General features: G+C 35.9%; 1 protein-coding gene across 1 annotated transcript in view; it reads right to left on the reverse strand.

Moving 5' to 3' along the window:
• npr1a (natriuretic peptide receptor 1a) overlaps positions 1–14744 on the reverse strand; it is a 37609-nt gene extending 22865 nt beyond the window's left edge. The window contains exons 1-5 of the mRNA XM_030146869.1: positions 14449–14744; positions 6711–7435; positions 3168–3358; positions 2631–2744; positions 1965–2118 (exon numbers count right to left, since the gene is read on the reverse strand). Of these exons, the coding sequence (XP_030002729.1) occupies positions 1965–2118; positions 2631–2744; positions 3168–3358; positions 6711–7407 (1156 nt within the window). The 5' untranslated portion in view covers positions 7408–7435; positions 14449–14744. The remainder of the gene's footprint in view (positions 1–1964; positions 2119–2630; positions 2745–3167; positions 3359–6710; positions 7436–14448) is intronic.
• Positions 14745–16472: the final 1728 nt, after the last annotated feature.

Consider the following 16472-nt stretch of genomic DNA (forward strand, 5'->3'; position numbering starts at 1 on the left):
GACCATGTGTATGTCACACTGGGAACTAGAGGACAGGATGTGTGGGACTAAAAAACCACCAATCAGGTGGGGGAATCCATAGCAGAGCATCTGATTGGACAACATCAGACCTCAGTACTATAGTGAATAAAGACAAACGCAGCTTCATGGTTAAAAAACACCATATGTTCCCATGAAATGTTTAAAAAAACATACATGAGAAAATTGTAGGATGGAGACCGTGGAGTAAAAACAGACACAGAGGAGGAAATATTCATAGTGTTTCTCACCAAAAAGAAATTTCTTTCCAACATGAGTCGCTGTGCCAACAAATATTTGCTCCTGTGTGGTGGGGAAAACTCCAAGGTGCAATCACAGAGCTTCAGATTCTCCTGTTTCTACGAAGTGTAATGTGTATTACCCCGTCCATCATTAAAGTCAGTGTTTGGGAAGTAATGAGCCTGAACCAGAGTGATCTGCTCTATGTGCTAATGGACTTTTAAGCTTTGTTTGACAACCACCAATAAATATTAAAGAAGACAAAGCAGCAGGGACTGAGGTAGGAAAAGACAAAATTTCCACTGTCACTGCTACAAAAACACATGAACATCAGGTTTCTGTTCAATGTATCAGAAATTTTAACAAAATTTTTCAGAAAATTTGCCACAGAAAGTTTAAATTTATGTGAATTTCCATTCACTCCAGTTATGCTGAGTTGGTTTATTCTCATATTTTGAGCTGTTACAGTTCAATGTATGATTTGATAAATATGACCTGAGTCGTTAATGAAGGAGCTGATCCACATATCCAGAGGTCTCTGATGCAGAGTTTCATCCATTTGGTCCAATTACTCTCAGAATAACTGGTCATTATCTGATGTTTGTTGCTCATATAACTTTGTTTTTAATGTCTATACTGTTTGTCAAAGGCTTTGGCAAACCTTTTTTCTGCAGTTCTTCATACACAGTAGAGTTTCATTGTTGTTTTTGTCTGATATGTCTTTTTCTTGTTCCATGTATTAATAATAATAATAATAACTATAATAATAATTATTATTATTATTATTAGTAGTAGTAGTAGTAGTAGTAGTAGTATTATAACAATCATAATAATCATAATAATAATAATAATAATAGTGAATAATTGTCAGGCTCTTATGAGAAACTTAATGTACAAATTTATCTGTCGATTGAACAATTCTCAGAATTCTATCATTAGGCTATTGACAAATCCCAGTCATAGTTCGGTGCGATACCAGTCATCCCTGTGGCGACACTGGTACAGTTGTCTTTTATAATATTGATGATGTTTTGTCTGTATTTTTAACCTGTGTTTTTAAATGTATTCTGTTTGTTGATTGCTTGTTTGTTTGTTTTTAAATGGACTTCCAAGTCTGCAAATAAAGATGATGATGATGAATAGATTGTATTTCTATAGCGCTTTTCAAGGCACCCAAAGCACTTTACATTATTGATCCATTATTCATTCGCTCTCACATTCTCACTCTGGTGGTAGTAAACTATGTTTGTAGCCACAGCTGCCCTGGGGCAGGCTGACAAAAGCGTGACTGCCACTTCACACCAAACGCCCCCTCCGACCACCACCAAACATTCATACGCATTCATACACCAGTGTGAGTGACACTGGAGGCAAGGCCCAAGGACACAATGGCACATGACCACAACAGAGCAGGATTCGAACTGCCAACCCTTCAGTTATTGGATGACCCGCTCTACCTCCTGAGCCATGGCCATTAAAGTCTCCTCATGAACTCACAATTATTCACTACATCTGTTGAAATGTGTAATATTCACAATTAGCTTTAACTGAAACGTTTGACAACTTTTCTTTTTTCTGGTGACATGTTTGACTTTTCTTTTCCCTTGGTACACATAAATATATACAATAATTTATGTTTGAGCACGTACATGAGGGCCAAAACAAAAAAAATGATTAAAACTGATAGAGGTTTCACGTGTCCTGACCTGTAAAATTCCTGTTCCGCATCCTCCTGGTCACTACATCTCCTCTGGGCCTCCGGACTTCAGATCCAGACGAGATCTGCTCACTAAGGGTCTCATTCAGAGCCTGAGAGTACAGAATCACGCCATCATAGAAGCCTCCTGCAATCAGATTATACTGAGAAGAACACAGTCATATTACAGCATCTACTCAGACATTTCAATCACGAGTCACATCTTGTGTTCATTAAATAATGTTTATTTATATTTCTACTCATGTGTCCGATGACGTTTAACAAGTATGTAAATCAGATGGTTTTAACCTAATATGGCAAACACCTATATATATTCAGTAGTTTTATAGAAAAGTCAAAATGTTACAGGTAAGTTTAATATTTAATTTTATATAATAACCATCAGATTTGAACTGGATAAAAACCACAAATTATTTTAATGCCAGTTGCGTTAATCCAATGATACCAAACTTTAAACATTAAATCATTTACACTCAGTGGATCATAGAATTTGAGACAGAAACATTTGTGCATCATTATTTTTAAGTATTAGACATACAACATTAATTGCTTTTATCACTTTTAAGAGAGACTCTAGTGGAAATACAGGTGTGAACTTAATGTCCAGATCGACTCAAGTAAGAATCAGTTCCAACAAAGATGAGTGTGGACGTACCAGAGAGTCTCTGATGGTGAAGTTAAACATGTCATTTGCATCATTCTTCAGCTTTTGGACGAAGGTTTGATAATCTGTACTTTGAGGCTGCAGGTAGGTTAACACCTTCACACTCTGAACCAAACAGAACCAGGCTGAGTCAATCGTACAAGTGAGATTCAAACATAAGCACAAATATGACACCTCAACTTATATTTTGCAACTTCTTTTTACAGTTCTAGAGACAGAACAAAATAAAACAAAAATGTAAAAACGAAGATGAAAATGACATAAGGACCAAACTAAACAATAATGACGTAAAAGACATAACTAATAAATAATCCCTGTAGATGTAAAATCTGTACGTACAGTGTAAAGTAACACCTAAAATATAGAAAAACAAAGTCAAAAACTAAAAATAAGTTATTTAAAAAATTTCATCTGAATCAAAAAATGTGTCACTTTTTTTTTTTTTTTACTTTTTCAAATGAACAGACCTTCTGGCCCAGTTTTTTGCTCCATCTAATGTCTGTTTCATTGATGAGGTTTCTGACTCACCCTGAAGGCGTTGTGTGCGGCAAAGTCATCCTCATCACCACGGTACCACGGCCTGATGAGGCCACGCCCCTCCATTCCCTCTGCGAACAGGTCAATGAAGAAGAAAACATAGTCCTCCAGACTGCCAACGTCCTTCCAGAACTGAACCATTAGAGACCTGAAGATGTCCCAGGAACAGCACAGGTACACCACTGAAGAAGAAGACAACAGGGTCAATTACAGATACACCTATGAAGAAGAAGACGACAGGGTCAGTGCAGATACACCAATGAAGAAGAAGACAGGGGCAGAACAGATACACCAATGAAGAAGACGACAGGGTCAGTGCAGATACACCAATGAAGAAGAAGACGACAGGGTCAGTACAGATACATCAATGAAGAAGAAGACGACAGGGTCAATGCACATACACCAGTGAAGAAGAAGACGACAGGGTCAGTGCAGATACACCAATGAAGAAGAAGACGACAGGGTCAGTGCAGATACACCAATGAAGAAGAAGACGACAGGGTCAGTGCAGATACACCAATGAAGAAGAAGACGACAGGGTCAGTGCAGATACACCAGTGAAGAAGACGTTATCAAAGAGCTGTTGCACTGCCGATATACACTGATGTAGCTCTGAACAAAAATTTGTTTCAATTCTCATCTCTCATTTTAGAGTTGTAAGGTGTGTAGATATAGCAAATAGAGGAAAAAGACACGACTGCTGTGTTTTTTGAGAACTGTTTTCAGTCCTTAATAGAAGAATAAGTGAAATTCTTTTACAAATTAACCAAATATTGTGAGTCAGTTTATGGTAGTCAAAGTTATTTGTTAAGGATACATCACTGAAAAAAGAAAATACTAAAGATATGTCACTGAAGAACAAGACAGCATTGTTGAAAATGCAGACTGCTAAAGATGCACCAAAGACACTTCAACTAAAGGCGAAACATTCCATTCTGGCTGGTTTCAATTCAAAACTACACTCTATTCATTTCTGTGTGAAATTTACAGATTGTGTTTGTGTATGTTGGTATGAAATAGTTTTAAGAGTAAACACTGTTTTAACTTTAGAACCTAAATCTCCTGTGTTTCATATGTGAAGAAACCAGTTTCATATGTTTCTACATCTGACTGGACTGTTACAGGAAGCAGAAAAACACTACAAAAACATGATGCACACACACAGACACACACACACAGAAACACACAGAGGTAATTACTCACAGATGGCCTCACTTAGGGGACCAGTTAGTGTGTTTCCATGTGTTTTTGTGTGTTTGTATGTGTCTCTCTGACATTATGTCATCATATAATGTATTTCACTCAGTTATTGATTAATTATAGGTGTGTAATTAACCAGAACAAATAGCACAGCAGTCAATACAAACTGAAGGCCTTAAACACAGAGATGTTTGTTTTGCTCAGTCTGTTCATGCCTCAGTTACTCAGTTATTATTATTATTACATCATGTCCTTTATCACAGTTATTCTAAGTGACAACACTTATTTCTCATACTGGACATAATGGTCTCCATTTAGCTGAATAAAAACATCTAAAAAGCTAATGTCATAATTCATCACTGTTTACATTTCATTTTATAAGGTTGAGTTCTTGCTTATTAAGGAAACCAGCACCTTGTGCAACCCCAGTTCCAAAAACATTGGGACACAAGGTAAACAATAGATAAAAACAGAATGCAAGGATTTTCAATCCTTATAAACCCCTATTTTTTCACAATAGAACAAAGAAAACATACCAAATGTTTTAACTGAGAAAAGGTACCATTTTAAGAAAAGGTGGGACACAGAGCCATGGTTAACAACTATGAGGCATCCCCTCGTCTTTTAACTACAGTTTGTAGACGTCTGGAAACCAGTTGCTGGAGTTTTAGAAGACAAATTTCTTCCCACTCTGATTTGATTTAGTCCTGTGTCTTACTTGTTGTATCTTTTGTTTCATGATGCATCAAATATTTTAAGTTAGAGATTTAACCTAAATTTGTGGATGTCACGGTGAACTGTGGTCACACACAGTGATTTGTGGAAGAGTCCCAGAGCCCAGTGCAATAATTTTCCATTAAAGAATCATGCCTGGTTTTAATGCAGGGCTGCCCAAGGGCCTGAAAATCACGAACATCCAATATTGATTTTTGGCTTTGTCCCTTTTGTACAAAGATTTCTCCAGATTCTCTGAATCTGTCGATTCTGATATCCACACTCATGGCAATTTTAGACTGAGGAACATTATAGTGAAATTACTTCCCAATTTGTGGATACAGTTTATAGCAGATTGGTGAACCTCCACCCAACTCTGCCTCTCTAAAGGCCTCCACATACCAGCCACTTTTTTGTGCAATTAATTTGCATGTTAGTATTTTTTTATTTAGCGCTGTTTATACCATGATTAAAGAAAGATATCACTCAGTCATTTATGTGAACCAGATGTCCTCTGACAATGATAATGACGGAGCCAGACCTGTTGATTTCTGGCCACTTAGTACAGTATGAAAGACAAAAATGATAAAGGTAATGGAGTGAAGGACAACGTGTGGAGCAGCATCATCAAACATCTAAATAATCTGGTAGCACAGAGTATCTGAAACATAACAACTGTGTGTGACTTTTTACCTGAACACTGGACGTATACCCAGAGGAATAGAGGATACTAAATCAGAAAGACCTGAGACACACTGCAAACAAGGCTCCAGGTGATGTTGAATCCATTGTTACTTCAGTTGAATATATTCAAATATTTTATTGAACAAGTGTTAAAACTGTTGCAAACTTAAATTGTGCACAAATATTTTCACAATTGTGTCATGTTTTTTGTCACACACCCTGTGTGTAAAGGCTTTAGGGTGCACTTTTATACTGAGTCATGTTATTAACCTGTTATTGATGAGCCTAATTATTAGCAAAAATATTCTTCCTATTGCTTCTTTTTTGTATAGCTTACTTTTCCAGCCTTTTGTTACCCCTGTCCCAACTTTTTTCTTTATCTCCAAATGTTAAGTTTTCTCAGTTTAAATTGTGAATAAAATATAGGTTTATGAGATGTGCAAATCATTGCAATTTTTTAATTTACATTTTACACAGCATTCCAACTTTTTTGGATTTAGAGTTGTAGATGACATAAGGACTGATGATATGGTTGTGGATGCTGATGATATTTTGTACTTTTCTATCACTTATTTGTAATTTGCATTTGTATTCATATTTGGGTTGTATTTTAAGACATATATCTGGTTGTAGATATCCTGGATTAATACCTTGTAGTTTATATAGGTGCTAATAGTGTGATTGTTGATTTCTCTATTTTTGTGCCATTTATTTGTAGTTTGGGTAATCTAGTCTATTCATTGGTATTCAATGCTATATTCTCACCTCAGCCATGGAGGCATATTTCCTGAACCAACACCTTGTAGGTTGACGTCAGCACCGATGGTGTAGTCTTGAATACCAATATTGTCATTTTAACATTTTTGTGTCATTTATTCTTATGTCTGTGTCATTTATTATTTTTTTTGCATCTTTTATTCCCTCTTATATCCTCACCTCTGCCATGGTCACTGATCTCCTGGACTAGCAACTTGTAGTTGACGTCGGCATAGATGACGTGGTGATGAACGGTGATGTTCTTCTCCAGCAGTGTGTACAGTCCCTCCACAGCGAAGTAACATGGCCGGTCATCATTGTCATCTTGGTTATCGGTGTAGATGAGAGCAGCATGTCGCCTCCAGCCAAAGGTATCCTGTATCCGCATCCCAAACTCACCCAATTTCTTGTGGGTGGGTCCTGTGTTTGTTACAGCACAAATGTCATCAAAGCCAATGGCGCGGGCACCCGCCGTCACCATGGGAACCTCCCAGTGTGTTGTGAAGCGGGCGACAGGTGAGGAGGAGTAGTCACAGCCTGGTCCAATGAAGGCCCAGGGGTCATAGGACATTTTGAGGTCGACAGCCACCAGGGGCGCCATCAAGTCTGAGCAGAAGCCATCACGGTTCTCGGAGCTGCCGTGAACAAGGCGGAGTCTCAGGCCCGGCAGCAAAGAAGGATCTGAGTTCACCTGATGCACCGCTGCATATAGCGCTGGAGCAACACGAGGCCACGCCCATGCATACTCAGTGTTAGTCAGAGGCAAGATGGCTGCTAGGATGACCTCCTGCAGCTCTTCTGACCTGTTAGCAGCGGGAGGGGAGGATGTAGCTGACTGGATGAAGAGGAAGAGGAGGAGGAGCCATGCAGACCACATGATGAAGAGGAGCAGCCTGTCAGACGGGCTGCAGGGGAAAACAGCACAGGGGGTTAATGGGTAACAACTGTGACTGTTCTGTTTGAATGGAGGCATATAGAAGAGGCCCAAAACATGATGCAACTGTTACAATTCATCTGGAGATTATTTTCTGGATAAATTGTTTGGTTTATAAAATGCCAAATATTCACAGATATTCTGTTACCATCATAAAGGAGGAGAGAAACCAGAAAATATTTCCAGGTAACAAACATCAGGCAATTTAGACATTTAAAAAAAACAAAACAAGATCTTACTACTGATTGTTGATTAATTTAATAGCTGACCACTTCTTAACAGTGTCTGAAAAAGGTGCATGTTGAGCCCTGATGTCGTTCTAAAATAAACCTTTACTGACAGTATTTGGCTCTTTTCATCCTGAGCATGACGTCAGGAGACCATTTGATGAAATAATCCCTTCAGGAGCTGCTGGGAATTCTGGGAAAGCAGCCAGTGTGTCCATATGGACTCCATGTGTTTGTAATGTAAGGGATTCAGCAGTGAATGCATAAAACTAACTAGCATAAAACTGATTTATTAATCTACTAATTAAAGATGAATGAAACTACTGGTCCTCATTGGACTGATCTGATCATCACGACTGTTTAGTTAAAACACACACAGAAGAATGTTGTGTTTAAGGACACACAAATCAATGTGTTAATAATCTGCTGGTCTCTCAAAACTCACTGTGTCCTTAAGGGCACCACAAAGCATTTTTATTAAAATCTGAACCTGAAGGTAACGCTCCACTGACCCTCATCAACATCAGCTGATCTGAAGGTCAACTGAAGGTTCAGATCGGGTTTTAGGATCAGAGTCTACAAATCTAATGTACTTGTACTATACTTTATACTGTAATTTATACTGCAACTAGGCTCATATACTTTTAAGAATAAATTGAGTGAAAAATGAATATGAAAATACAATAAAATATACAGATAAATTACAACATCAATAACTAATGTGAAAATACAAATAAACATTGAAACAATATTAAATTATGAACAAATGACACAAAAATATAAATAAACATTGCAAAAGTGAACAATGTGAAAGCATTACTTTGTTGTAAAGGGGTATTTTTAGACTGTAATATTAGCATTTTTATTTGTATTGGAACATTAGTATTGGTAGGTTTATTTGTACTGGTGTAATTTATACTGAAGAATTAAAACTTTTTTCTTTTCATTTTATTTGTAGTGTCATATTTTGTCACCTTAGTATTAGTATTTTTCTTTAGTTATTTAATCTTACATGGCAATATTCGTTCTTTAATTCCTAATGGAGTATTTTTACACGGCGATATTTGTACTTCTATTTGTACTGAAGTCTTTTTATGCTGCAGTATTGGTAACTTTCCTTGTAGTTGTCTATTATGCAGTATTGTTACTCTTATTGCAGCAAACAGTCTGAGTCCTTCTATTCTGTGTTGTCCTTATAAATATAGAAACAGACTGTGTGTGAGTTCTATTGTTCTAAATTGTTACATAAGAAGCATTAGTACATTCACTTCACTACAGTCTGTACACTAGGACTTATCATTTTGATGATATAATTTTGTATCATGTTAATTACGGTTATTGTGACATCATTTTTCTTTTCAGGTACAGTTTTCAGGGTGTATTTTTTATTCTCAGTTAAAACACAAATATTTCAATGTTTTGTTGTTTCATCTAATTTTATTTTTTTCATGTTTTTGATATTCATCAACCATTGTTGTAATAGTTTTGACTGTTCTACCTGTAGATTTGTGAAATGTTCTGCTTTTTGTTGAGTGTTTTTCATGCTGTTATCATAAGGAAAAGTTTAAAATCACAATAACTGCCTTCGAAGTCACTTTCATCTTCTTCTATCATCCTTTTTTATATCATTGTCATCTTTTTTTTTTTTTACATCTTTTACATTATATTGTTATTGTTATACATACATCTTTTACATTCCTTCTACATCATTTTCAGCTTGTTATATTTTTTTCATTCTCTCCATCTTTTGCATACAATTTAAATCTATAAATAATGATTTAGTTTCTTCAAGTTTCCCTCCACTTTTACTAATTTTAAGATGCTAACCACTAAACACTGGCAATAGCAGCTGATTTTAGTTAGTTGCCTCTGTGTGTGTGCGTGTGTGTGTGTGTGTGTGTGTGTGTGTGTGTGTGTGTGTGTGTGTGTCCAGGGATTCACACAAAATCCAGAAAGAGCTGAGTTCTGCAGTTTAGCATATTTATGTATTTTCAGTCAAGGAAGAAACTAACAAAAATGGCAAGTTGGTAGGACCAATATTTTGGGAGATATTAGTAATTTTGAATACAATAGGCTTACGATCACGTTGCTATGGCCAGAACACTTTGGTGGTGACTGCTGGACAAATGTGGTACAGCATGCACAAATGCACAACAGTATAAAAACTATCACATCTAGAACCCGTGGATCCGCACAGGTCAACATGCTAGTTACCTCCGCCAAGGAGGTTATGTTTTTGCCAGGGTTTGTTTGTTTGTTTGTCTGTTTGTTTGTTTGTTTGTCTGTCCGTTAGTGTGCAACATAACTCAAAAAGTTATGGACAGATTTTGATGAAATTTTAAGGGTTTGTTGGAAATGGGATAAGGAAGAAATGATTAAATTTTGGTGGTATTCGGGGGTGGGGGGGCCTACGGGGGGGGCGCAGACCAGAAAATTTCATCAAAATCTGTCCATAACTTTTTGAGTTATGTTGCACACTAACGGACAGACAAACAAACAAACAGACAGACAAACAAACCCTGGCAAAAACATAACCTCCTTGGCGTGGGGGGGCCCACGGGGGGGGGCCACTGATCAGCCTTGGCGGAGGTCTGCGCTCTCCGAGTGCTTCTAGTTTAACATAATGACGTGGATCTGTGGTGGACCAGTTCCTAGAAGGTCCAAAAGAGGGCCACACAGTCTATACCTCATTTCAATGGGAAAAAACTGTACTTTAATTCCGATTGAACCAACCCTCCAGTGTCTGAACCATTAATTTTATTGTTCATAACATGTTCACAAACTGAGTGGAACCCGCTCCATGTTGGTGGAAAAGGCCTAACCTTGAACTGACTCTGGACCAGAACCAGTACCAGATTTGTGAAGACATGTACTTGAGAGCCAAGACAGATAACCAAACCAGTCTGTTAGAGAGATGGGATTAATTAAAACTACTGATTAAATGTATTGATGATCCAATATAAAGGTATTGATTTAACATATTTCATTGTTCAAGAGTCACTGTAACAACACGTCACTGTGGAGCTAATTTCCTGACAAACCCAAACAGACAAACAGGATGAGAGATGCAATGGTTTATTGAGTAACTGATTAGTGATTGAGTATTTTTTTTATCATTTTTGTATTTTATATGTCATAAACAAAGATGCCAGTTTGTTAAATGTGAATATTTTCAGATTTTTTTCCTCCTCTGACAAATTATCACATGAATGCATCATACTGGGCTTTGAAACAATGACTAGTATTTTCCCACCATTTTCTGACAAACCAGACAACTAGTCGGTTCATTTAGAAAACAACTGGCAAATGAAAATAATGGGGTTCAATCAAACTGAAGATTAATGTGAATTTCTGTTACTGTAAAAGGAAGATTAAGTGGAACTAGAAAAGAACTCGGAAAGCGCAGACCTCCGCCAAGGCAAATCAGAGTATAAAGTCATAAAATATCGATATAAAACCCGTAATTTTATGATGAAGTCGAATACAAAAAGAATCACAATGTTATGAGAATAAAGTTGTAGTTATAAAAAAAAAACTCATAATTTAACAAAAATGTCATTTGTTTATGAGATTAAAGTCATCATATTCCGCCAATAAAGCCATAATATTACAAGAATAATGTCAGAATTTAAAAACACGTGGGAGAAATGTCCTAATTTACCAGAATAAAGTCGTACCCTGCTTGTCCACAGCATTAGTATCTGTGTTGCATAAAGTACTTGATATTAACTAGACGTAAATCTCCTCAATACCAGTAGATTATGCATATATTCACTGGGGTCAGTACACGGTCTACTGTAAATGGACTTTGGATCAGCTGGTTCTCTGCCTAGTTTTAGCCCCTGGTCATCAGTGATGATGAAACCGTGTATATTTGTTTCTGGTAAAAATAGCGATTATACACCCTGGATGTCCGGATACGTGATTTCTGTCCACCTGTCAGTGTTCATGGACCACTTGTTCTTTGGTAGCTCGTACGGATCCATGTTGAGTCTCCAATTGTCCTTAATTTAATTTCATATTTCACATTTTCCTGGTCTCGCTGTGTTTACTGCTATACTCCATCATGTTGAGCAGGTTGGTTTTTGCCACTCAGTCTGACTTAGAGGGGCGTGGCTTGGGGGGAAATGACATATATGCATACCCTCTATAAGTTTTATTTTGAAGACAAAAACTTGATGATACCATAATGCAGATGTGTGTAAATTATGAGCTTTATACTTCATTTAATGAGTGATACAGTCAGTGTTGATTCATCTGTGGTTTTGATAAATGTCTTACATGTGTCCTCGTATGAGACTTCCTCCTGCTGTTGAAAGTTTGTAATATCAATAATACACAGGACCACTTTACAAAGTTTTTCAGACTTATACAACACATGCAGCACTTGGGCAGAAACATGCATTAGTTCTGCATGAAACGTAAATCTCTTTCTACTCCCTACCCAAAAAAAATGAGTTGACTCTTACACTTAGACTTCAATTATTCATGCTCATCAAACCACTGTGGCTACATTATCAATAACTTGACTGATCATGGATTGTTAATTCAATCCTAAAATTTCAGAAAATCAAAAGCCCAAGAGCATCAACTGAATATCCTGATGAATCTGTGACTTCACCTGCAGCTGATCACATGGATCAATCAGTCTGATCATAACCATTGATCCTTAAAGTAACACAAAGCTTTCTTCTATTGTTAATTTCTTTGATTATTTTGTTCACTTATTTATTCTTTAGTTAATTTTCTTTCGTTAATTTTATTCATTAGCCTATATCAGTGGTTCCCAACCTTCTTTGGCTCATGACCCCATTTTAACATCACAAATTTCTGGCAACCCTAGACATTCAAAACAGAGAATTTTTTTTTTTTTAATAAAATTAATTTGTTGTTTAATCATGTAATAGTTTGCTATACTATGTTAATTTTAGACAACATTTAGACTACATAATGTATATTATTATGGACGAAAGCAGAAAAGCCAGGTGTAGATTACTGCACAAAGTGAGAATTTGATTTTCCTTGGTCAGGATATGTACAGTCAGTCCAGCTTGGATTTACAAGGCTAATACTGAACAAACAACAACTCAAACTATGAATTATGAAAGAGCTGCAGCACCTGAAACCGACCTCAATGAACATTTGAAAGATAAACAGTACCACAGTGCTTCAGTTTCAGCTTCACAGTTTGTCATGTCTTTTATGTATTGTGATTGTCTCTCTCAACTCACCACACATTTTTTTATAAGTAAGTTTTTGTTTTTTTTATCAATTACTAGAAATTAAGGCGACCCCATTTGAATTCCAGGCAACCCCATGTGGGGTCCCAACCCCAAGGTTGAATAACACTGCAGTACTGAGTAGACAAATTTACATTTTTCTCTGTTTAAAACCTGTATGTCCCCTGTTTTATCTACACTTTAAATGAGAAGTAAAGCCCCTACAAGATAAAATGATTGTCACTGTGCATAAAAAACAACATGTCGTTTGAGAAAAATATGAACATAAGTGCTGAATATTTGCAGATCACACTAATACTTTGAGTACAGCAAATTATTAATGTTGTTCAATACAATACAGAGTCATTTATCATCTACAGGGAAGATTTTTCTCACACTAATGACAAATCTGGATCTTATTACACAGTCTAAATGTTTTTATGTGAGCAGCATAAACTATGAATTATGAAAGAGCTGCAGCATCTGTAACCGACCACAATGAACATTTGAAAGATAAACAGTACCATAGTGCTTCACTTTCAGCTTCACAGTTTGACATGTCTTTTATGTATTGTGATTGTCTCTCTCAACTCACCATATATATTTTTTTTAGTTTTTATTTTTTATTTTTATCAACTGCTAGAAATTTCAGGCGACCCCATGTGGAGTCCTGACCCCAAGGTTGAAAAACACTGGCCTATATTGTCTGTTATTGTGCCATTTAAAATTATAGTGTCCCTTTAAAAAATAAGTTATCAAATAATCCATTCTACTGTTATTTTTAACCCTTTTATGCATAGTGGTCACGACAGTGGACAGCTATTCTACAGCTGTTCTCTTGTATATTCATGGATTTTGTTGTTTTAGTTTCATATCAGCCAACACAGTGGACGCTTTTGCATCATCCCATACACTGCAACTGATAACATTACTGTAAGTTTGCTGTTCTTGATAAATCTGATCTAACATGTTTGAGTGGAAATCAATTCCTTGTTATTGTTAGGGTTAGGTTTTGCATATTATCACCACGAAATGAGTAATGACTAGTATTAGAGTATGTTAAAAGGCAAGAAAACATCAAATTAGCACCATTAAAATGTTTTTATTTCATAGTTTTCTCACAGTATATCTGTAAATGCATGTTTCTTTGCTTCCTCAAAAATTAAACATATGGTGTCCACATCTTAGAGGACATTTTCTCAACTCCATGAAAAATAGCATCATAAAAAAATGTATTTGCATTGTTTTTTTTTTTTTTTTTTTTAAAGCCTAAAGAGGAATAAAATCACTCAAGAAAAAAAAAAAACTCGATTAAGGTTCTCATAATTCATGCATGAAAGGGTTAAGTAAATCTTTAAATGTTATTTATGCCAAATGGGCCTCAAAGTTAGATTTAATCCTGAGGCAAACTTTAATTCTCCTCTGTCACTTTAAGAACCAACTGTTCTTTAAGTGTACGATCCCATCAGACCCAGGGCTGTTATTGATCTGTCATCGGTGTGTTAATGGTCAGGTTGTCTGGTATGTGTGTGTTTTACCTGTTCAGATGTTCTGATGTCCTCTTTGTCTCTGTTTCTGTTTCTGTTTCCGCAGCTTCATGTGCAACTGGAAAACCAACAAAACCACAAAAAAAGAAGAAGAGGAGGAAGAAGAAGCAGGAGAAGAAGAAGAAGAAGAAGAAGAAGAAGAAGAAGAAGAAGAAGAGGGGGTTTCCACGGCAACAAACCGGGAACGCAGTGAGTCGGTTCGGCTAAGGTAAACCCGCTAAATGTTCCGCTAAATGTTCCGCAGTTGGTGTGGAGCTGCAGCTCGAGCGTCCTGCTGCTCAGTCTGTGTGCGCGCGTGCGTGTAGGGGGTGGCGCAGGGGGCACGAGGGCAGTCAGTCAGGATGTGCGCGTGTCGGTGTCCCAGCGCGCTCAGTATTCTGCTTGTTCTGCTCCTGTTCGGTTAATATTTTTATTCGGTTTTTGATTTTTTTTTCTCCCCCCCTCATGGTTTTTGTTCATTTTTGCTCATTTATCATTATTTGGGGTCTCTTTCGTTTTTGTTTATTTTTATGACAATTTTGTTCAATTCTTTTTTTTTTGTGTGTTATTTTTTGTGCAGTTTATAAACAGTTTTGTTTTTTCTCTCACCATTTTCTTCCGTTTTTGTTAATTTTCTGTTCATTATTGTTTACCTTACTATTCTGTGAATTTATTCTGTTTTGTAAATTTTCTGTCAATTATTGTTTTTTTTTCTTTATTGACATTTGAAAATTTTAAATTTGTTCAGTTGTTATTTTTATTTTTTCTTGTTTTTGATCCTCACTGAATTTTCTTATTTTCCTTAGTTTTGTTTATTTTCTGCTTCTCTATTTCAGTCATATATTATCACTTAGGTTGTAATCCTGACGTTTTGTTCATTCATACGATTAATGTGTTCATTTTCTGTTCAGTTTTGGTTCTTTTGTTTAAAACCCATTATAATATTTTTTTTCAATTTTTGAGTTTTGATTTGATTTGTTGTTTTTTGGGTTTTTGTATACACACACACAGATATATATATATATATATATATATATATATATATATATATATATATATATATATATATATATATATATATATATATATATATATATCAATAGATGTGCACATTTTTGTTCATGTATCATCATTTTTTTGCTCAGATTAAGTTAATTTTGGTTCATTTATTCTGTTTTGTTCATGTTGTTGCTTACTTCATTCATTCAGTTTGTTTTATTTCCTATCATGTTTCTCGTGTCGTAGCTGTAGCCGTGTCTGTGTCTCAGAGGGAAGATTCAATTACACGAGGTTTGTGCTCACAGAGTTGTCTCAGCTAAGCCTGACGTCATTAACACATTTAATGCAAAACAGTTTAAACACTAACATCAGTGAATAATATTAAGGCTAATTTTTGAGATAAAATGTCATCTTAAATTTATAACATATGCATAAGTTTCGTTTGAAGATTAACCTGGGATCTGGAGGTCAAGCACTTTATTTCCTGTTTTGAACTGTTGTAGCTCCATTTTTGCCTCTTCAGTTTATGATTTAACTTTAAAGGAAAAGTCTGGAGGAATGTAACAACAAATAATCAAACCTTTATTTCACTGTGACTAGTCTGAGTTAACAAACAAACATAGGTTTAAATTACTTTTTTCTCTTATGCATGTTTGGTTTGATAACGTAACCTCCTATTTTTCATTAATGTATAAAATTTTATAGGTTTTAACATCTTGTGTGTTTCTGTGTGATTTCTGTGCATATTCAATACATTCTGCTCAGTCAGACACATATATGTTTTGGATGATTTGAGGAATATTGAAAATAGAGGAAACAAAGACAGACCTGATTAAAATGTTGATCAAACCTGTCAAAGGATATTGACTCAATAGATTCAGTGTACATATTTTAGAAAAAAAAAGTAGATGAAAAGAGAATGAGAAATGAACCATAGTGTTTTGTTTTGGTTTAGAGAAACAGTTGTTCTGATGAGGATGAATCCACTTCATTGTGAAATAAACACATGAATCTGAACACGACAAATCAAACACTGA

The sequence above is a fragment of the Sphaeramia orbicularis genome, chromosome 11, assembly GCF_902148855.1.
Source record: "Sphaeramia orbicularis chromosome 11, fSphaOr1.1, whole genome shotgun sequence".
NCBI lineage: Eukaryota > Metazoa > Chordata > Actinopteri > Kurtiformes > Apogonidae > Sphaeramia > Sphaeramia orbicularis.